The sequence below is a fragment of the Dendrobates tinctorius genome, unplaced genomic scaffold (assembly GCF_039654945.1).
Source record: "Dendrobates tinctorius isolate UK_male_01 unplaced genomic scaffold, ASM3965494v1 ptg000224l, whole genome shotgun sequence".
NCBI lineage: Eukaryota > Metazoa > Chordata > Amphibia > Anura > Dendrobatidae > Dendrobates > Dendrobates tinctorius.
This window is the reverse complement of record NW_027361891.1, coordinates 12832403-12854446: the sequence shown is the minus strand read 5'-3', so window position 1 is coordinate 12854446 and position 22044 is coordinate 12832403. Positions and strand designations below refer to the sequence as shown.

The 22044-nt window shown below is 43.1% G+C and overlaps 1 protein-coding gene across 2 annotated transcripts in view; it reads left to right on the top strand.

Moving 5' to 3' along the window:
• Positions 1 to 22044, top strand: part of ZFC3H1 (zinc finger C3H1-type containing) — a 106199-nt gene that overhangs the window by 4368 nt on the left and 79787 nt on the right. For both annotated transcript variants that reach the window (XM_073555530.1, XM_073555531.1), the window contains exons 2-10: positions 993 to 1388; positions 3889 to 3947; positions 5156 to 5390; positions 6683 to 6909; positions 9295 to 9415; positions 11574 to 11668; positions 11799 to 12002; positions 12560 to 12718; positions 18480 to 18617. In XM_073555530.1, the coding sequence (XP_073411631.1) occupies positions 993 to 1388; positions 3889 to 3947; positions 5156 to 5390; positions 6683 to 6909; positions 9295 to 9415; positions 11574 to 11668; positions 11799 to 12002; positions 12560 to 12718; positions 18480 to 18617 (1634 nt within the window). The remainder of the gene's footprint in view (positions 1 to 992; positions 1389 to 3888; positions 3948 to 5155; positions 5391 to 6682; positions 6910 to 9294; positions 9416 to 11573; positions 11669 to 11798; positions 12003 to 12559; positions 12719 to 18479; positions 18618 to 22044) is intronic.

Below are 22044 nucleotides of genomic sequence, written 5' to 3'. Positions count from 1 at the left end.
TGCAAATGGCATTGGTCCAGTGCTCAGGGTATATCTAGGTGCCATACACATGGAAGGCAGATGGTATGGTACCCTACGGGTGAGATGCCCAGCAGGCATTGCTCAGTGGTCAGGGTAATATGTAGATGCTATACAATTGGGAGGCAGATTTCTTGATGCCCAGCAGGCATTGCCCCAGTAGTCAGGATATATGGAGAATGTTTATTACTTTGGAGTCATTCACCCAGTTGTCAAGATATATGAAGATGCCATACACACGGATTACTGTAGAGTGCAGTTGCTGGGCCGGGTAGTCTGGATCTTTGGAGATGCCATACACATGGGAGAGTGTATGGTGACCTGAGGTTCCCAGTCGGCATTTCTCCAGTAGTCAGGGTATTTATGTATGGTAGACAGTGCATGGTGCCTAGCAGGTATTGCCTCAGGTAATCAGGATACATGAAGGATGTCATACATATGAGACCATTCGTGCCCCTGAGGCACCCAGCAGGCATTGCTCCATACAGTTGGGTGACTGTAGTGTGCAGTCAGTAGACAGCATGTTGTGCAGCAGGTGTTGCGCCAGGTAGTCTGGATATATGGAGATGCCATACACATGGTTGAGTATATGGTGTATTGCCAGCCGTGGAGAGAATGCCATTCACCCAACAAGTGTCCTTGTGCTGTCTGTCAGGGAATGTGGATGATGGTATTGGTGGGTGGAGGCGAGCCCAAATAGTAAATCATCAAGAAATAAGCAAGTCAGCACCTCCGCTGTGTCTGATCTCAAGTCAGGCGGTACAAGAGGACATCCAACTTAAAGGGTTGTTCCATTAATGGCGTATACAGTACTGTGACAGCGCTGTAAATGGCTGAGATGTTATGTGAACAGTTATACAGAATAGGCTCTAGCTGAGATAATGGGGGTGTTTGATTTCTCTTGGGCCTGAAGATTGTGGTTTTGGGTAGGAGGGCAGTCTTTTATTGTTATGTTTTCCAAGCAAGCCCTTCAGTTAAAGGAAGATCCCCACCAAGAAAATCTGCTCACGCTGAGGACGAAAGCTTTGAGGAACTGCTCCTAAAATATAAGCAGATTAAGCTGGAACTTGAGTCAATCAACAAAAATGAGAAACTTGTCCTCAAGGAAGAACCTGCAAAGGAAGAAGTGAGCATTGTGCAAAGCAGCGAGGAGCCGCCTGCGCCTGAAGAAAAAAGTGTTGTGGAAGACGTGGCCCCTGTAATTGACGAGAAGCCCCCAGTAAAGGCATTTCAGGCGTTTGAACTTAAACCTCTTAGACAAAAGTTAAAACCAATCGCTGAAATAAAGAAACCGATCATCTTGGAAGAATCCAAGCCAGCCGAAAGTGCACCTGAAGAAAAAGTCGTGCAAAGTACTGTATGTGCAAAGGGTACGTTCACGTGTGCTACTATTGACCCCGTGCATAGGGTAGAGACGGCATGCAGCAGGGTTTTATCATCTGCTTCAAATGGCTCTACCTGTACATCCAAGCTGGGGTCCGCATGTGTGCAGGGGGCTCCACTTCACACACGACACCTGCCTGTAACAGTATCATCTGGCTTGTTATCTATAGAATATGCGGGAAAAAAATAAAAACATACAAATGAAATTCTAATGAAACATCTGGCATTGTCGTGTCTGAAGTGTCAAAATATAACAATAATGAACTCGTGATAAAGCGGATAAAAATCCAAAATGTCCAAATTTTTTCCTTCTCAGTTGAACCTTAAAAATTAGATAAAAAAGAGAACAAAATGTACAGTGCCTTGCGAAAGTATTCGGCTCCCTGGAACTTTTCAACCTTTTCCCACATATCATGCTTCAGACATAGATTCCAAATGTACATTTTTGGTGAAGAATCAACAAGTGGGACACAATTGTGAAGTTGGACGAAATTTATTGGTTATTTTAAATTTTTGTGGAAATTCAAAAACTGAAAAGTGGGGCGTGCAATATTATTCGGCCCCTTTACTCTGTGCAGCAAACTCACTCCAGAAGTTCATTGTGGATCTCTGAATGATCCAATGTTGTCCTAAATGACTAATGATGATATGATAAATATAATCCACCTGTGTGTAATTAAGTCTCTGTATAAATGCACCTGCTCTGTGATAGTCTCAGGGTTCTGTTTGAAGCACAGTGAATCATGAAGACCAAGGCACACAACAGGCAGGCCCGTTATACTGTTGTGGAGAAGTTTAAAGCCGGATTTGGATACAAAATGATTTCCAAAATTTTAAACATCCCAAGGAGCAGTGTACAAGCGATCATATTGAAATGGAATGAGTATCATACCACTGCAAATCTACCAAGACCCGGCCGTCCCTCTAAACTTTCATCTCAAGCAAGGAGAAGACTGATCAGAGATGCAGCCAAGAGGCCCATGATCACTCTGGATGAACTGCAGAGATCTACAGCTGAGGTGGGACAGCCTGTTCATAGGACAACAATCAGTCGTACACTGCACAAATCTGGCCTTTATGGAAGAGTGGCAAGAAGAAAGCCATTTCTCAAAGATATCCATAAAAAGTGTTGTTTAAAGTTTGCAACAAGCCACCTGGGAGACACACCAAACATGTGGAAGATGAAACCAAAATCAAACTTTTTGGCAACAATGCCAAACGATATGTTTGGCGTAAAGGCAACACAGCTCATCACCCTGAACACACCATCCGCACTGTCAAACATGGTGGTGGCAGCATCATGGTTTTGGCCTGCTTTTCTTCAGCAGGGACAGGGAAGATGGTTAAAATTGATGGGAAGATGGATGGAGCCAAATACAGGACCATTCTTGAAGAAAACCTGTTGGAGTCTGCAAAAGACCTGAGACTGGGACGGAGATTTCTCTTCCAACAAGACAATGATCCCAAACATAGATAACACTAAATCTACAATGGAATGGTTCACAAATAAACGTATCCAGGTGTTAGAATGGCCAAGTCAAAGTCCAGACCTGAATCGAATCAAGAATCTGTGGAAAGAGCTGAAAACTACTGTTCACAAACGAACTCCATCAAACCTCACTGAGCTTGAGCTGTTTGCCAAGGAAGAATGGGCAAGAATTTCAGTCTCTCGATGTACAAAACTGATAGAGACATACCCCAAGCGACTTGCAGCTGTAATCGCAGCAAAAGGTGGCGTAACAAAGTATTAAGTTAAAGGGGCCGAATAATATTACACGCCCCACTTTTCAGTTTTTGAATTTCCACAAAAATTTTAAATAACCAATAAATTTCGTTCATCTTCACAATTGTGTCCCACTTGTTGATTTTTCACCAAAAATTTACATTTGGTGTCTTTTTGTTTGGAGCCTATGTGGGAAAAGGTTGACAAGTTCCAGGGGGCCGAATACTTTCGCAAGGCACTGTATATACACTATAATGGGATCATAATGGTATCAATACAAACAATAGCCCAGCATGCGGAAAGCCAGCCTTTGTTTGAAATTTTTTTTTTAATCATTGCTATTGTTACACCGGCCTGAAGAGTAGTAAAAAATGAACCCCCCCCCCCCCACAAAAAAAAAAAAAAAAACACTGTCAAAAAATGCTTTTTTGCTTTCAATGTTTAATTTAATTGAGGATCCCTTTCCCTCTCATTTTTCCTTACATTATTTTCTAAAATGAAAGGCGTGAATTAAAATTACAACCCGCCTTGCATACACCCCCTTATACAGCTATAGTGATAGGAAGGGAAAAGAGAAACGGTGCAAAAACAGCAAGTAGCCCTCAGTGGGTTAATAGTGTACATACAGACACCCACTTTCTGTGGATTGCTATATGATAATCAGAGCTAACAGTTAAACATTCTGAGAACTGCTGCAGTTTACTACAGGAACTACATTGCGGGGAAATCCTACAATATAGAAATGCTGTACTTTTCTTTTCCAGAACCTGATGAGACAGAGCAGACTGTTCCTTCTGAAGTTGACGCTGCTGATGTCATTGCGGTAAGTCACGTATTTCACTATTTGTTTTATATAAAGGAGGTTTCCCACTACATAGATTCATCACCTAACCACAAGATGGGCAAGTGTGTGATCTCTGGAGTTACAGCAATGAGACCCTCACTGATCACTAGAACTGGGGTCTCAAAGTACGCTCTGAATGGAGCAGTAGTGTGCCCGCATGAGCACCACTCCATTCACTGTCTTTTGGGACTGTCATTGCTGTGACTCCTGAGATCGTACACTTAACACCCATCTTGTAGAAAGTTCAGAGGGCTCAAACGGATTCACAGGACGCAGTACAGCGGCCATGTCGGTAACCTCTAGCTGCCAGAAGGGGGCCTAGTGAAATGCCTTCTATCTGCCAGCATCCATAGCTCTTTTATTGATGAGCCAGCCTGTCGCAACTTCACACATGCGTCACACTATTCAAAAGCAGAGCCTGGGAATGCAGACTGATAGGAGGCAATTCTCCGATCTTCCTTCCAGCAGCCAGATACTGGTGACTTAACCTGTGGTCAGGGTCCTGTGAGTCTATTTGTGCTCTATAGAGTAGATGCGGAATGTATCTATTTAGTGGGGGGGACGCATTTAACAGGAACTTGTCATGTTAAAACATGCATGAGAATTTATGTAGTTGGTTTGTAGGAAAAGATTGATTATAACTTTGTTAATATCTCTGTTTTTTCTGGGCTTAACAGTCAAAGGGGTGTCGCAAATCCAGTGATTGACAGCCTTCTGCATGTTTACGGAACTACCTGTCAGTCAATAAAGACCGCCTACTTGACCCCTAACCCCAAAATGAGCAGAGATATTAATGAAGAAAGTACAAGGTTTACCTAATCTTTACCACTAACCTGATATAGATCATTCTGCTCAGCATGGCCAGCTTTATAACATGCTGCCCATAAAGTGCACGGTATTTCCAAACTGGCCAGTTCCCTTTAAATTAGGAACTGGTTGTGCAGTATTAACTACTGCACGCAAAGGAAGGAATGTAGAAAGCGTATACCAAGTGTGGCCCCTTACATGATGTTATGGGGGACTGGTTTTCTTAGGATTGGCATTTGCGCTTAGTGTCAGAATTGTGTAATGGCTACTGGTTGTCAGTCAAAGTAACCAGAACAAGGCGATTGTGAGCAGGACCTGGCCTGTCTTTCTATGGCTGCTCTTGGATCAGGTTGTGACAAGTCGTTTTTTTTTTTTCCCAGAAGCCTGATGTCGAGGAAGAGCAGTTGTCAGAGCTTCATTTACGTCTCTTGGCTTTGCAATCTGCAAGTAAAAAATGGCATCAGAAAGAACAATTGGTATTAAAAGAAAGCAAGGAGAAGCTGTCAAAGGGCAAGATGGAGCCTCCGAAAGAGGGGGTGAAGCCAGAACCTCAGAAGGAAAAGAGCAATACAAACTCTGTTTTTACGCGTAAAGCTTATAGTGCAACTAATGCAGGTAAGCCAACACCCTACCCAACTTTTTGGGTCAGATGTGCAGTCACACCATGGGCAGTTAAATCGGTACTACAAAAAATGTGTGCAAAAGCAGAGAATGAGATTGAATAACAAAGCACCCTACGCTTATCTATTCTTCCATCACTTGTCTTTACTTACTTGGCTGTTGCTATAATGTTCCATGTACCCAGTGACTGGTGGTGTCAGTGAATGACGTAAGTGGTGGTGGCAGCATGTACAGCATAAGAGCATTGATTGGTTGCCAGCAGGAGATTTAACACGTGATATATAGATTTTTTTCTTTATAATTTTATCACATTATTTGTCCAATTGCTTTGGCCATTTTGGATATCCACTTAAACCCCTTTATGCTCCATGAAGTATACATGCATAATGTAGTGGTCAGGGTGTTTGGAGTGGGCAGAAGAGCTAGCTGTGTTATATTGAGGCATTTAATTTGTGCCATGAAGACAGCGAGTCAATCGGGACACCCATCAATCCTCTCTGGGGTGCCGATGGGTTGCCATGGCAGCTTGGGGCCTGCTGAAGACCCTCGTCTCTGCCGTTTTGGTACTCCTCCGATTCTCAGCCACCTATTGGACATTATAGTTTGTACTATATATTGCAATACTGATGTTTCACTGGTACTTCAAATTACTGATGTTTCACTGGTACTTCACATTACTGATGTTTCACTGGTACTTCACATTACTGATGTTTCACTGGTACTTCACATTACTGATGTTTCACTGGTACTTCACATTATCGTAAATTACCTAATAGGTGCAGATATGCTGCAGAAAATATTCAGCATCAAAAACGTACCAAATACTCATTGTGGGAACTTGGCCTTATGATTCTTGGAATAAGGAAAAATCAAAAAGGGGTTGTCCTGTGTGACTGCAGACATATGAATCCCGCCTAACGCACGCACTGTGCACTACAGGGGTTCACTGGTTTCGGAGCTGGGACCGGAGGGTATGTATGCGTTATACATACTCCGGGGCACTGTCCGTCCAGTTGGTGTGTCCTCATTCAATACAATTGTATGGAGCGAGGCTGTGCCGGCTAGACTGGTTCTGGACGGGATTATGCATAACTCATACATACTCTCTTGTCCTGGGTCAGAAACCAGCGAATCCCCACAGTGCGTGCGTTATGGGGGATTCATGAGTCTTCAGTCACAGAGTGACAGCAGCGTTATCAATTAGGACCGGACAACCCCTTTAACTGTGTCTTTCAGGGGCTAATGGTGTATCTAATGTGTGCTTTGTTGAATGTTTCTCCTTACAGCTAAGCAAGCACGAAGAAGGCAGCAAACAAAAGCTTGGAAAAAGTTGCAACAACAGAAAGCTGAAGAAAATCGGAAAGAGGAGGAAGAGAATAGGAAACAAGCTGAGGATGAGGAGAGAAGAAAACGTGAGGAGGAGATTCGAAAGATTAGAGATCTCTCCAATCAAGAAGAGCAGTACAATAGATTTATGAAGCTTGTAGGGGATATTAAGACTAGACGCAGCAAGGTGCGCTTCATACTGTATTCCCACAGTAATTATGGCCATACACTGATGAATCGCATACACTCGCTTTGTGCCTCCGAAAATAATGGCTAGAACTGTTTAAAGTGGTTGGCCCATAAGCAATGTTTACTTCCTATCCATAAGAAGTGAGATACAGTGGGTATGGAAAGTTTTCAGACTTCTTTAAAAAAATTTTCACTCTTTGTTTCTTTGCAGCCATTTGGTAAATTCAAAAAGGTTCATTTTTTTCTCATTAATGTAAACTCTGCACCCCATCTTGACTGAAAAAAAACAAATGGAGAATTTTTTGCAAATTTATTGAAAAAGATAAACTGAAATATCAGATGGTCATAAGTATTCAGACCCGTTGCTCAGTATTGAGTAGAAGCACTCTTTTGAGCTAGTACAGCCATGAGTCTTCTTGGGAATGATGCAACAAGTTTTTCACACCTGGATTTGGGGATCCTCTGCCATTCTTCCTTGCAGATCCTCTCCAGTTCCGTCAGTTTGGATGGTGAATGTTGATGGACAGCCATTTTCAGGTCTCTCCAGAGATGCTCAATTGGGTTTAGGTCAGGTCTCTGGCTGGGCCAGTCAAGAATGGTCACATAGTTGTTCTGGAGCCACTCCTTTGTTATTTTAGCTATGTTATTAGGGTCATTGTCTTGTTGGAAGGTGAAACTTCGGCCATGTCTGAGGTCCAGAGCACTCTGGAAGAGGTTTTCATCCAGGATATCTCAGTACTTGGCCGCATTCATGTTTCCTTCAATTGCAACCAGTCGTCCTGTCCCTGCAGCTGAAAAACAGCCCCATAGCATGATGCTGCCACCACCATGTTTCACTGTTGGGATTGTATTGGGCAGGTGATGAGCAGTGCCTGGTCTTCTCCACACATACCGCTTAGAATTATCACCAAAAAGTTCTATCTTCAGCTCATCAGAACAAAGAATCTTAATTCTCATAGTCTGGGAGTCCTTCATGTGTTTTTAAGCAAACTCTCCGCAGGCTTTCATATATCTTGCACTGAGGAGAGGCTTACGTCAGGCCACCCTGCGATAAACGCCAGACTGGTGGAGGGCTGCAGTGATAGTTGACTTTGTGGAACTTTCTCCCATCTCCTAATGCATCTGTGGAGTTGAGCCACAGTGATCTTGGGGTTCTTCTTTACCTCTCTCCCCAAGGCTCTTCTCCCACTTTTGCTTAGTTTGGCTGGACGGCCAGGTCTAGGAAGACTTCTGGTGGTCCCAAGTTTCTTCCATATAAGGATTATGGAGGCTACTGTGCTCTTAGGAACCTTGAGTATTGCAGAAATTTTGTAACCTTGGCCAAATATGTGCCTTGTCACAATTCTCTCTCTGAGCTCCTTGGCCAGTTCCTTTGACCTCATGATTCTCCTTTGGTCTGACATGTACTGTGAGCTGTGAGGTCTTGACAGGTGTGTGCCTTTACAAATCAAGTCCTATCAGTTTAACTAAGCACAGCTGGGCTCCAATGAAGGAGTAGAACCATCTCAAGGAGGATCACAAGGGAAATGGTCAGCATGTGACTTAAATGTGAATGTCTGAGCAAAGAGTCTGAATACTTATGACCATGTGATATTTCAGTTTTTCTTTTTTAATAAATTTGCAAAAATTTCTACGTTTGTTTTTTTCAGTTAAGTTGGGGTGCAGCGTGTAATAATGAGAAAAAAAAGAGTTTTTTGAATTTACCGAATGGCTAAAATGAAACCGTGAAAAACTTAAAGGGGTCTGAATACTTTCCATACCCACTGTATGTTTGTTCTCTGGAACCTCTACTGATCACAAGAATAGTGGTCCATTCAGCCTGTTAACTTAAGTTCTCTGCGACTCCAGAGATAATTGAGCGCTGTACTCGTATCTCCAAGAGTCCCAAAATCACTGAGTGGAACTGTAATTTGGATGCAGGACAACACTTCTTTCCAACTTAGGACACAGAAAATGACCTGCTTTTGTGATCGATAAGGGTATCCCAGAGATCATGGGTACTTACTGCGACCATCCCCTTTAATAACTCACCTAGGTCCACGTTACAAAATGAATGTATTGAATTGCACTGGCTACATGCTCCACAAACTAATTTTACAGTCTAAGCAATATTACAGAATCTAATTTTGTATACATATATAAAACTTGTAATGTTCGAGATCTGATTTGATCCTGAGCTGTGATCGTCTGACACTGGTGAGTCCAGTAGGAACACTGTGTATTCCAGGTATTTTAGTTGGTTGTTCTATATATTTTTAGAATATCTTTAAATTCGAATTCTATTTTAATAGAACAAGCTAGATTAAAGCCGCATGCCATCCATGCAGCTATTGACAGCAAAACTTTTATGTGAACCACTTCTTACATATTCTACTTTTCCCAGTCTTTTGATGCAGAGCAAAAACGTGCTGAAAAGCAGGGCTTGGAAAATTCTGGTGGGATTTACCAGTATGATAACTATGAGGAGGTTGCAATGGACACAGATAGTGAAACAAATTCTCCAGGTAATGTGCATTTTTTTTATTTTCCTGAGCATTTGTAAATATATTTAGCATTAGAGGTTGTCCACTACCCTGAGTCATTTACTATTTTTTGCCGTAAATGCCTAAGAATAATTCCCCTGCATAGACCTTATCTGCCATTTTCATGTTTCCTCTTCATGTCCTGTCCTCTAGCATCAGCTCTATCACAGCCGTCACCTCTTCAGAATCCTCTCCTCCGTTCTGACTACATTTCCTCATCCCTTGTGCTGGAGCCAGTAGTGAGCACCCCCTGTAATTCTGCCTAAACCCCACCTACTCATCCCCCAGCTTCATACACAGCTTCAACACGATCTCCTGTACTGGACACCACACCGTTACAAGGAATAGAATTGATGGCCAAAGCGCCAGAACAGATTATCCTTGCTCCCCTCACTGACCTTCATGATGGGATGGATCATTGGATGGATGAGGAGAGAGCTGAATATATATGTATAATAGAAACAATACTACAGGGTATAGAGCATGGTGTGTGTGTATACACGGGAAGACTGTCTGCAGCAGCATGCACAGGATCAGTGTGAGCTTTGCTGAATGGAGCCATGCCTACCATGAGTTTCCAGAGCTCTTATCTCTGAGATTTTGACATGTGTCACAGGAAGTCAGAGAATTCTCAGCCGGAGATCATGACCAGAAGAGCAGCTCTGGTGGTTACAGCAGGGTTTGGGAAGGCAAGATGTTCAGTGCAGTGCTTATTTATCGGCGTTCGTTCTCATGAAAGGGGCATGTAAGGTAGTGGCTAACTCCTTTTAAGTGTCCCTTAAGGTTATGGCTTTAAGGTAGACTCCTATTCCTTGCTCATTGGCTTATACTAGCCACGTATTGGCTCAGTTTTGAATGCTTTGTTTTTGCAGGTATTGCTGAGTGATGTCTCTGAAAAGCTGTGCAGACATAACCATTAAAAATGCACTAATTTGCTGTAAAAGCACATGACGCACAATCTCCTGACATTTATGCATTGAACAAAGACCATGACCTGGATTTGTAGTTTTTGTTTGTTTGTCTTAAGCAACTTAACTCCGTATGAGTTTTAATTTTATTATTTTTAGTTAAATGCTTTCCTCTTTTAGAAAAATGGACTTAAAGTCAACCTGTCACCAGTTTTGGCTGATATGAGTTACGGCCACCGCCTTTCAGGGCTGATACACAGCATTCTATAATGCTGTAGATAAGCCCCCCGATCCAGCCCTCAAGAGAAGAAAAATAAGTTATTATACCCACCGGGGGCGGTCCAGTCCGATGGGTGTCGCACGTCCAGGGCCTCCCATCTTCTTGCGATGCCGTCCTCCTGCTTCATCGCTCCCCGGCATCATGCTCCTGTGCAGTGCACAGACGCTGGGCCTCTCTAATCTTTCCTAGCGCCTGCGCACTTCAGTCCTTTGCTCTGCTCTCAATAGAGCAGATAAGTACGCCTGTGCAGGAGCGCGATGCCGGGGAGCCATGAAACAAGCAGGAGGGCGGCATCACAAGAAGCTGGGAGGCGCCAGACCAAGAGGAGGCGAGTATAATACATTTTTTCTTCTCTTACAGGTTGGACCGGGGGCTTATATACAGCATCATAGAATGCTGTATATCAGCCCTGAAAGGCAGTGGTCATAACTTATATCAGCCAAACCTGGTGACAGGTTCACTTTAAAATGTTGCCAGTCATATAAAACAATAAAAGCAGAGAGCACTTACATTCCCTCCTTGGGTCCAGCACCAGCTCTCTGCTGTGGTGTCTGTATTACGGGTACAGTGAAGATATCACATCAACAGCTCATATCACCACTGCAGCCAGTCACTAAGCTCAGCTGATTCGATGAGATATTTGGCACAAGGCACTTAGTTCAGGGACTGTCTGCAGTGGTGATGTGAGCTGTGGTAGTGACTTCATATTTCCAAAACATGGAGCAGAGAGCCAGCAGTGGTGCTGGGGAGGGTGATTTCTAACTGCTTTTGTTGCTTTATATGATGGGCAACATTTGAGGACCACTTTTAAGGGAAACCCCTTTAAAGTGCTCTTTATGCTAGGTGAAGATATTGCAGCTCTGGGGCATGGACATTTATGTAAAATCTGTATGATATTCCTCTATTGCTTATTCCATTCTGTGAAAAATTCAAATATTTGTCTCTTGCTTAGGGGCCTCGCCATCAAGATCTTATCTCACCGGGAATACAGTGGGGTGTGTGCCGTCCGTATTGTGTGTGACTGAGCAATTCCCTTCAGAAGTTTGGGTAAGCTTCTTTGATATCTGAGTGAAGTCTGGCTGTGAACAACACATGAAAGCACTCATTCAAGTTCCGATGAAGCTCATATCATTATGTGAAAATACACACTTTTTTTTTTGTTTTTTGTTTTTTTTAGCCTTCCCGTTGTGAGGGCTCAATGTATGACCCAGTCATTTCTAGGAGTCCTTCAGCGGTGCCGCTGCCTCTTCCCCCACTGCCACCTGAGGAGCCTGAGCAGCCCCCTAAACCTCCATTTGCAGATGAAGAGGAGGAAGAAGAAATGCTGTTACGTGAGGAGCTGCTGAAGTCTTTGGCTAACAAAAGGGCTACTAAAGCTGAGGTATTGCTAATCTGTATTGGCTCATGTGTTCAACTTGAAAATGAATGAATTTGAAATGAAAGACGTTTCTTTTTCTTATCACTGCTATACTCCCCTCTTGCAGAAAAGCTGTCTAGCTCCTCTATACCTTTTCCATCCATCCATATATGACCCATTTTAAATATTTCCCATGCATGCTATTGGGTGTTGCAGCACCTAGGGTTATAGCTGGTAGCCACTGTTTGCGCCTCACCCCATCTATACCCCCCTGCAGCCGAGCTGATCAGTTTTAGTTCCGGTCTATAGGAGGCAGACCTCTCTCTTTTTATTTTCCCTCCTGGGATTGGACAATATAGGGCTGAATGATCTTCTTGATACCCCACGTGAGAAATGAGAACAGCTCCGTGTAACCTCATGTTACCATCCCTACCGCTAGAATAGGTAGCCCGCCAGATCATCCATTTCTCGGATCTCGCACAACAAACATTGGAGGTCAGACTGCTGTGTACTAGGGAACCACGACATATGTGGTATGGCTTTATTTAAACATTTATTTGTTAATGGTAATGTCTTTGTAGGAACAAACCAGTAACAGCCTACCTTCCTCACCACTGCACATCAACGTCATGCCTGTACCAAGGATTACGCTGACTTGCACCAATGTAAATCCTTCTGCACATCGCAAAACAACCACTCAGATAGTAAGAGTTCTGCGACCAATCAGGCGTGTAATAAAGGTAGGTACTCATCTCACCGCTTGCCGTGATCACCGGCAGCAACTGAATATTATATCTCAGGCTGAAATGAGTGGAAAATGCAGTGTTTTTGAATAGTATACTGTGTCTGAATAGTAAGAAGGAAAGCATCTCCTGCAAGTGCTCAGTTCATCACTGTACAATACATCGAATGGATTTAGTATAACACCGGGGCCAGAATATTGATTTATTCATCTGTATGAACTTACCAGCCTTCTTCTGGTGGTGTGCACTGCAGAATCTGCTTATGTGCTATTTTGTTGTACTTGGAGGGGGGGTGGGTGTTAGTTTGGGTACAGCAATAATAGTGTTGCCTTAAGAAAGCTTGTTAATGTGTTAAACCGCCTTGTTGCTGCTCTTGGTCTCACAAGCAATCGTGACTATAAACTATAGATTATAGGTAATCGTAGTGTGTGCGTGCATACTGTATATTATCGTTAATCGGTGGAGTGTGTGGGCCGCCTACTGTGGATTATAGGTAATCGGTGGAGTGTGTGCGTGCATAGTGTAGATTATGGCTCCCCAAACCTAATTGTGGATACTTCATACTAGACTTTGGAAGTCAAGGCTGTAGATTATAGGTAATCGAAGGAGTCTGCGTGCATACTGTAGATTATAGGTAATCGGGGGGAGTCTGCGGGCCGCATACTATAGATTATAGATAATCGGGGGAGTTTGCGGGCCGCATACTGTAGATTATAGGTAATTGATGGAGTGTATGTATGCATAGTATTCGTGCAGTATCATATTTCCCTGTAGAGGGGAATGAAGTGAAAACGTCTAGCTTGATGTAGCCTTTTTTGACAAAATCTGTTTTAATGGCTTTTCAAATAAGACCTGCAGAATTCAGCTGATTGCCACAGTCGCACCAATATGAAGAAAGTTGTCTGTGATGAGACAACCCCAGTAACACTATCCTGTTTTGTCTGCATGGGAGACCATAGCTAATAGTGAAGAGGACACCCCTATATTGTTTCAAGTAGTTCGTATCTGAATCGCAACGCCAGGACTGACTGCAGGTTCCCTAACCTAAGTCCATATCTTTATGTATGCCTATGAGGCTGTAAGTCCAGATCAAGAGACCCACGATCAGTCTGGGCATTGCGATTCAGATATGGAGTCTGAAATGCAGCTGTCTGACTGTGGCTTTGTAGGGGTTGTCCAATATTGGATGATCCCTGTTTAATTAATTGAGGGCCCCATAGAAAATAAGCAACATGCACTCTCCTTCTGCAGCGGCAACATTCCAATGTCGGCATTGCTATCCCTGGTGGGCTGATGACTTGATATAACATGACCACTAGAGCCAAATTAGTGGCCAATGCTTGGCTTCTGCTCATCAAAATAGAGTTAGAGTAGATGTCTGCTGTGACGAAATGGTAAAGCAAGAGCACGTGCCAGCAACAGCAGCACCAATATAAATAAGTGCCGCGGCAGGAGGTGAGTATACATTGTTTTTATTTTCTATGGGGCCCTGAGATAATTGTCTAGTAGTGGACAACCCCTTTAAGCTAAGATGTGCTCTTTCTTACTTTACAATCCTTACACTGCACTGAGATCTTACAATAAAACCTGTTATTATCCTTTTAGTATATTGCTTTCATCATATTATATGGCACTGTGTTCTTACAGTTGCTCATTTTGCCCTTTTACCCAGCTAATTCTTGTCTTCCATTAGGTCTGTGACACATGATTAAATACAGACTAGCCGAATCCTTCTAAGCTCTGTGTAGAAACAGGAGGTCAATTTTCCCTGTATGAGTCACTGCAAAAGTCCCTGGCAGGAGATAGGAGGAGGCAGCAGCTGGATCAGGCGATGAAGAGGGGAATAAGTCATGCAGGGACAAAGGATTCCCTGTTTCTACATAGAGCAGAGAAAAGAGAAGAAAGAACTGGGTAGAAAGGCAAAATGAGCAATTGGAAGTACACAGTGCTATTTAGTAGGATGATTGCAATATATTATTAGGATAAAAACTTTGATGGGAGGAGTGCTTCAAGTAGCATCCAGCATTGTGATTTATACCTTATCTTTTCCAGGATGTCCCTCCTGACGGCACCATTAGGAGGTCGTCTTTCATATCCTTGATGGGGACAGGAACACACAAAAGGCAAAAAGGCCACTACCTCCGCCACCTGTCAGTGTTTTTACTCTTTTTATTAGGGACAAATGCATAGGAGTTATGCTCGTGGGAGCAAAGGATTTTACCTTTCAGTTGAGCATCAGCTCCTTACTGACGGGCGCAGGAGGATCGGGGAGGGTCCTCTCATCTCTCTCCTTCCTAATGCAGTAGTGTCCGGAGGTTGACAACCCGCTGACCCTAAGCCTAACCTGTAGTGCTGAGGCGCCTGAATTGAGTCGCTTCCCCCTCAGGGGGGCTCTCGGTTCACACTGCCCATCTCTGTTTGCGGCTAAAGTGCGCCAAAGACACCGGCGTGCCAGGAGCATTTCCAGTTACAGAGGGGATGACGTGCAGACCTCTAGTACCCGGCAAGCATTCCAGCGTGGACATCTCTTCTGGGATTTGAAAAAAAGCGCCAAGTCCTAATTAAAGGGGAAGTGCCTTTTGATGAATCGGATAAAAGACAGGCGAGATAGTACTAGAGGGGAGCTGAAATTACCAGTGCATTTAGACAGCCAGCTATGGAAGGACAAACCACTGGCCGCTCTGGTACCCCTACTGAATTCCTGTTATAAGTGAGTGATAAGGGAAAATGTTCACACTTGTGTTAGGGCTTGCACACAAAATTGCCTGACACACATGGGAAACAATTATATCCAGAATGTATTGCCAAAACAGTAAAGGAGTAACATTCCTCTTATAATATAACATTCCTCCTTCATGACAGATACGAGGGCCATAATAAGAGAAGAGGTCCAAAATTCTGTTATGGAGTTAGTTTCCCCTCATTCCTTCCAGACTGCACCTGGATAAAAAAAGGACTGTGTGGGAGATGGAGTCAGGTTCAGAGGAGGAGGAGGAATTGTCATATTATACTGACCCTGAACAGAAGGAAGGTGAAGGTTTAATCCCAAGTTTACCAGGGAGAAAAATACATACCTTCTCTCCTGGGAAGACACTGATACACTTCTGCAGGCTGTGAATAGTTGAGAGACCCACCAGTCCCCCTCTGTACATGATGAGATGTTTGGAGGGTTTAAGGTCCCGAAGGAGCAAAGTATTCCCTGTCAATATGCACATAATGGCCATGATCTAAGAGGAATGGGAAGACGTAGAAAAGACTGATTGTATCAAGGAGTTTCAAATCTCATCTGCCATTCGAACCAGAGAAGATGAAATTGTGGGAAGAGATCTCCAAGATAGAAATCCCTATAGCTAAAGTAACCAAAACAACATCTATCCCTTTTGAGGATTCATCATGCTTGAGGGATCCGATAGACAGGCAGATGGGCTACTCTAGAGAACCTGCGAAACCTCAGCAGCAATTTTTACACCTAACATAGTTTCAAACTCTGTAGCAACATCCATGAATCTTTTGGATAGAGGAACTAATACAAGGAGACTATGACGCCAAGCAAGTAGGAGGAGGACTCCAATCCTTTCACAAGGCCTGGACAGAAGTATTCCATAATCTGTGGATACTTCAAATAGTATCAAAGGATACAGGAATTTATACAGATTTCTCAAGGAAAATTCCACCTCACGACTTCCCAGTCCCCGCAATTCTTCAAAAGGCTGCTAGAGGACTTGATAAAAACAGTTGGTGAATTCAGTATTGGCTATATCTGTACCAGACTCAGAATGGTTTCTTGACTATTACTCTGATCTGTTTTCAATAAAAAAAAGTCCTTGGGTGAATTTCATACGATTATAAATTTAAAAGCCTCTAATCAAGTGGGTAGTATACTAAAAGATCAATATGATATCAATAAGATCAACGACTCCATTAATCAGAAAGGATATGGTAGAGTGTACACTAGACTTAAAAGTGGCCTATTACGATTTGCCTATTCATCCTCAGTCAGAGATATCTGAGATATGCAATGCAAGAAGGGAAAGGGATTAAGCATCACCAATTTTGTTCTCTTCTGTTTGGTCTTTTCTCAACCCCACACATTTTCACCAAGCTAGTGACAGACATCATGGCTTTCCTGAGGGGAAAAAGGGATATTAATCGTACAGTATTTGTACGATTTATTTTTAATTGCAGAATCTCCTCATCAACTAAGAGCCAGTCTAATATAAACCATCTTAGTTCTAAAGAATTTAGGATGGATTATAAACTGGAAAAAAATTGGATCTCATCCTGGGGAAGCAAAAAATCTTTGTTTCAGAACAACAGACATCCTTTCTGCCAGCGAGAAAACAAATCAAACTCGAAGACAGGGTTTGGGCTTTGAAAAAGAGATCGCTAGTTTCCATCAGAGAGAGCATGAAGCTCTTGAGATTAATGACAGCCTCGATACCTTGCGCTCAGTTGAGCCAATTCCACTCGAGGCAGTTACAGAAGCGAATCCTGACATCTTTGGAACAGATGAGAAGATGGATTAGACAAGAAGAGAATTGTAGCAACAAAAGTGGTTCATTTGGTGGACCTCTTTGAACAACCTGAAAAAGGGGAATATGTGAAATTTTCTTGGTTTGTGACTGTCACTATGGACGAAAGTAACAGTGGATGGAGGGCCCATTTTCTGCAGGGCCCCTTGCCAGACCTAGGTTATCTCACATCATCAAACCTCAGAGATCTTCAGCTGTCTGGGAAATGTAGAGATGTTGGTTAAATTTGAAGGAACAGCATATCGGAATTCTTTCGGACAACGTCATGACAGTACCCTTCCCTTCCTCTGGCATGAAGGTAATCCGAGACATCATCCTCTACGTCAGTGGTGGGGATCCTCAGGCCCCTGGGCCATTCATGGCCCTCGATGACCTTTTATCCGACCCCCGGGCAGATTCTCAGGGACCGCAATGCTTTGTTAGGGAGTTGTATTTTGATTGCCACCAGCTCATTTAATGTCGTCTTGCTATGTGGACACACACACGCAGTGTTCACTACTGGACACGGAAGGTCATGCAATGAAAGATCACGTCCTGACACCAGTGCCAGAGTCAGGAGGTACTTTGTGGGTGGAGTTTGTACGGCCCCCTGAAGGATGGTGTAAATATCCAAATGGCCCTGGGCAGAAAAAAGATTCCCCACCCCTGCTACATGCTTTGGTCGAAAAAATTTTCATTGGCAGAAGAGACCGTCCTTTCAGTGACAGCGATAAACCTAAAAGGATATCAAAATACAGTGGCGGATTTTCTCAGCCTGAAAGAAGTTCAACAGTCAAAATGGATACTGAACTGGGGGAATTCCCTTGCTTAACTCATCGCTGGGGCACTCTTCAGCTAGATTTGTTTGCCACAAGGGGAAGTGCAAAATACTTTCTCTGGTATTCTCTTGATCATGGTGTCAGGAAGGGTGTCCTGGAAAGTAGGCATTAGCCCTACCAATAATTGGTTTTCCAGGCTTCCATATTGACATCCCCTCCCTTAAATTTCCTGTGTGCTGTGTGAAGGTGACGTATATAGAAGGAAACTCCACAAAATAGTGGCATCTATCCTGGTATGGTACTTGGAATATCACTGGGTGATGGAGGGGATGGTACTTTTAACTTCTTGTGTGTTCCTCTCCCTATCAAGGATATGAAGGATGACCTCCTGATGGTGTTTTCATGATGGACTCCTGGAAAACCACTACCGGTATGACTAATGTCTGCTTTTTTGTTTTGTCTCAAAAGCTTCCAAAGCACAAATCTGTAGTAGTTACTCTGAATGCGTCTGATGATAGCGAGTCTGACATGGAGCCAGCCAGTCCTGGATTTGGAGTATTTGGAGGACTCGAGTCAATGATCAAAGAAGCCAGAAGAACTGCTGAGGTAAGAGATTATCACAAATAAGTTATATATAATAGGTGATGTACTTGGGTATATTAAAACACACTGTACATTACCACATCTTGCAGAAACACACCCACATTACCACAGCTTGCCATTACACACTCGCTCACATGCTCACTCACACACGTACACTACCACTTCTTGTAGTCACACACTATACATTACCACAGCTTGCCATTACACACCTAATACCACTCTTTTGCACATGCACACAATACATTACCACATCTTCCAGTCACGCGCACATACTATACATAACCGCAGCTTGCAGTTACACACACACTATACATAAACAGGCACACACTATTTCTCCTGTTACCCTTGGGAAAATAAAAAAAATTGGACTAAAATATCATGTTTGTGGAAAAAATGTTTTTTTTTTTATTTTCACACCCGGGCGGGTGAAGCACTGGGGGGTTCAAAGTGCTCACCACACATCTAGATAAGTTCATTGGGGGGGTCTAGTTTCCAAAATGGTGTCATTTGTGGGGGGTTTCCACTGTTTAGGCACATCAGGGGCTTTCCAAATGCGGCTTGACGTCCAATTCCAGCCAAAAAAGTCAAATGACGCTGCTTCCCTTCCGAGCTCTGCCATGCGCCCAAATAGTGGTTTACCCCCACATGTGGGGTATCAGCGTACCCGGGACAAATTGCACAATAACTTTTGGGGTCCTGTTACCCTTGGAAAAATAAAAGTTGAGGGTGAAAAGATAGTTGTGGAAAAAATGATTTTTTTAATTGTACGGCTGTACATTATAAACTTCTGTGAAGCCATTGGGGGTTCAAAGTTCTCACCACACAACTAGATAAGTTTCTTGGGGGGGTCTAGTTTGCAAAATGGGGTCACTTGTGGGGGGTTTCCACTGTTTAGGCACATCAGGGGCTCTCCAAACGTGACATGGCGTCCAATCTGAATTCCAGCCAATTTTGCATTGAAAAAGTCAAACGGCGCTCCTTCCCTTCTGAGCTCTGCCATGTGCAGAAACAGCGGTTCCCCCCACATATCAGGTATTGGTGTACTCAGGACAAATTGCACAATAGCTCTTGCAGTCCAGTTTCTCCTGTTACCCTTGGTAAAATTAAAAAAATTGGACCTGAAGTAATTTTTTTTGTGAAAAAAAAGTTAAATGTTCATTTTTTTTTTTTTTTTACATATTCATAAATTCCTGTGAAGCACCTGAAGGGTTAGTAAACTTCTTGAATGTGGTTTTGAGCACCTTGAGGGGTGCAGTTTTTAGAATGGTGTCACTTTTGGGTATTTTCTATCAGGGCTGTGGAGTCGGCGCTCATTTTGGTGGAGTTGGAGTCGGTATAAAATGGACCGACTCCTAAAATATATAATAAATTGGGTCCAGTAGTTCAATGCAGGATGTGCTGAATATTTTTTCATAGGAATTTGGGAAAGTTATGAAATGTCCTATAAATGGCTGTTCTATTCCTGATCTAAGGCTACACTCACACACAGCGTTTTTGCTGCGTTTTTTGTGGATATGTTTTTCAGCTGCAAAAGCCGATCAGATTTTTAAAAAACCACATCACCTGAAAGGTTTTTGAGCTCATAGATAATGTTTTCAATATCAAAAGCAGATTCGAAATCTGCTCTATCTATCCATTTATCCATATCTGTCTCCATATCTTATCTGTACCAAAAAGAATGAAAGCCGGATAGCACACAGACTAAAGGGGGTTTTACACTAAGCAATATCGCTAGCAATATCGCTAAAACGTCACTGGTTTTGTGACGTTATAGCGATATTGCTAGTGATATCGCTATGTGTGATACTTACCTCCGACCGGCTCCCGCGCTGCTCATCGCTGATCGCGCGAGAATGTCCAGCTCCATTTCTCGTCGGGCGCTTCCTGCTGAGACTTCCTGCTGTGACGTCCAGCGACGCATGGAGGCGGGCGGGAGGACGCAGGATCGCTGTGTGTGAAAGGTGAGTATCGTGCGCTGCGTCGCTGCTGCATCGCTGTGAGATCTTTCTGTATGAAAGCTCACTAGCGATCATTTAGCGATGCACCAGCGATCCTGACCGGGTCGGATCGCTGGTTGGATCGCTGCTGCATCGCTAAATGTAAAAGGGCCTTAACACTTCCTGCCAGGCAAAGGAGGAGGAAAGAGCGTCTCAAACATCATTAACAAGATATTTTGTAAGTGACAAAGTTACTGTAACAATGACAGCAGATATGTCTAAAAGACAGCTCATACAGCTGCTTGTGAAGGACGGTGTACCATTAACACTATTTGCACGACCAGCTTTTACAGCTCTTAATGGAGACATGGCCCCCAAACTTGGTGTTTCTCTGGAAAGAGAAAGTATTAGAAAATTAGTGACTGAAGACGCCCTTAACCAAAAGGAAGATCTTAAAAACACTCTCAAAAGACGCTTTATGTTTCTTAAAATGGATGCCTGCACACGTCAGAGTGAACTATTTTGCCATCAATGTTCGATATGTTTGTGACAACAAAAATTGTTACCAAGACGCTGGCAGTAAAAGATACTAAAGCTCATCACAGCAGCCAGTTTCTCCAGGCCTCAGTGGAAAATGTTCTGCAAGATTACGAACTCAAAAAAGAACAGGTTCTTGCTATTGTAACGGACAATGCTTCAAACATAAGTACAATTACACTGATGAATGAGAGTAATGAACAACAGCCAGAGGAACATTTAGGATTCAGTATGTTTGAGATGGAAGGCCACAGTGCTGTTCATGTAACTGAGGAACAAACAGATATTACTACAGAAGAACAGCAAAATTATACTGTAGAAATAGATGATCTTGTTGAAGCTGCTTCAAAACACTTTCCTATTCATCACCTGCGCTGGTTTGTGCACACGCTGCAGCTGGCAATAAGAGATAGTCTGCAAGAGGGACATGCTGGAAATCTGATTGGAAAAGTGAGGAAATTGGTTATTGCCGCCAGAACCCCTAAAATTGATTCAATCTTGAAGAGAAGTGCTGGGAAAGGGCAATTGATCAACTAAAACCGTTTCTTATAGATATGGCGAACCCTCAGGTAACCCTAAATGAAGGTCAATGGACACAGGTGACTGAATTGAAGGAATTGCTTAATCACCCATTTACTGTGACTAAAAAATTACAAGCTGAGGATCTAACTCCTGGCATTTTCATGAGGGAGCGGAAGAACTTGCTATTTTGCTGTTTAATCGTAGATGGCATTTCTGCTTCAATGAAACGGAGAGAGAGACAGCTATTGGAAATAAAATTTTTCTGGCAGCTGTTTATGTGGACCCAAGTCATCGTATATTGCTTGATGATCAACAGCTTACTAAAGGAAAAGAAGCTCTGACTGAGGTAGCAGTTAGGATGAGTGGCCTACATGAGGACTGCCAGGCACAAGAGGACTCGGGTCCTGACAGTGCTACTGCTGCCATATCTTCAT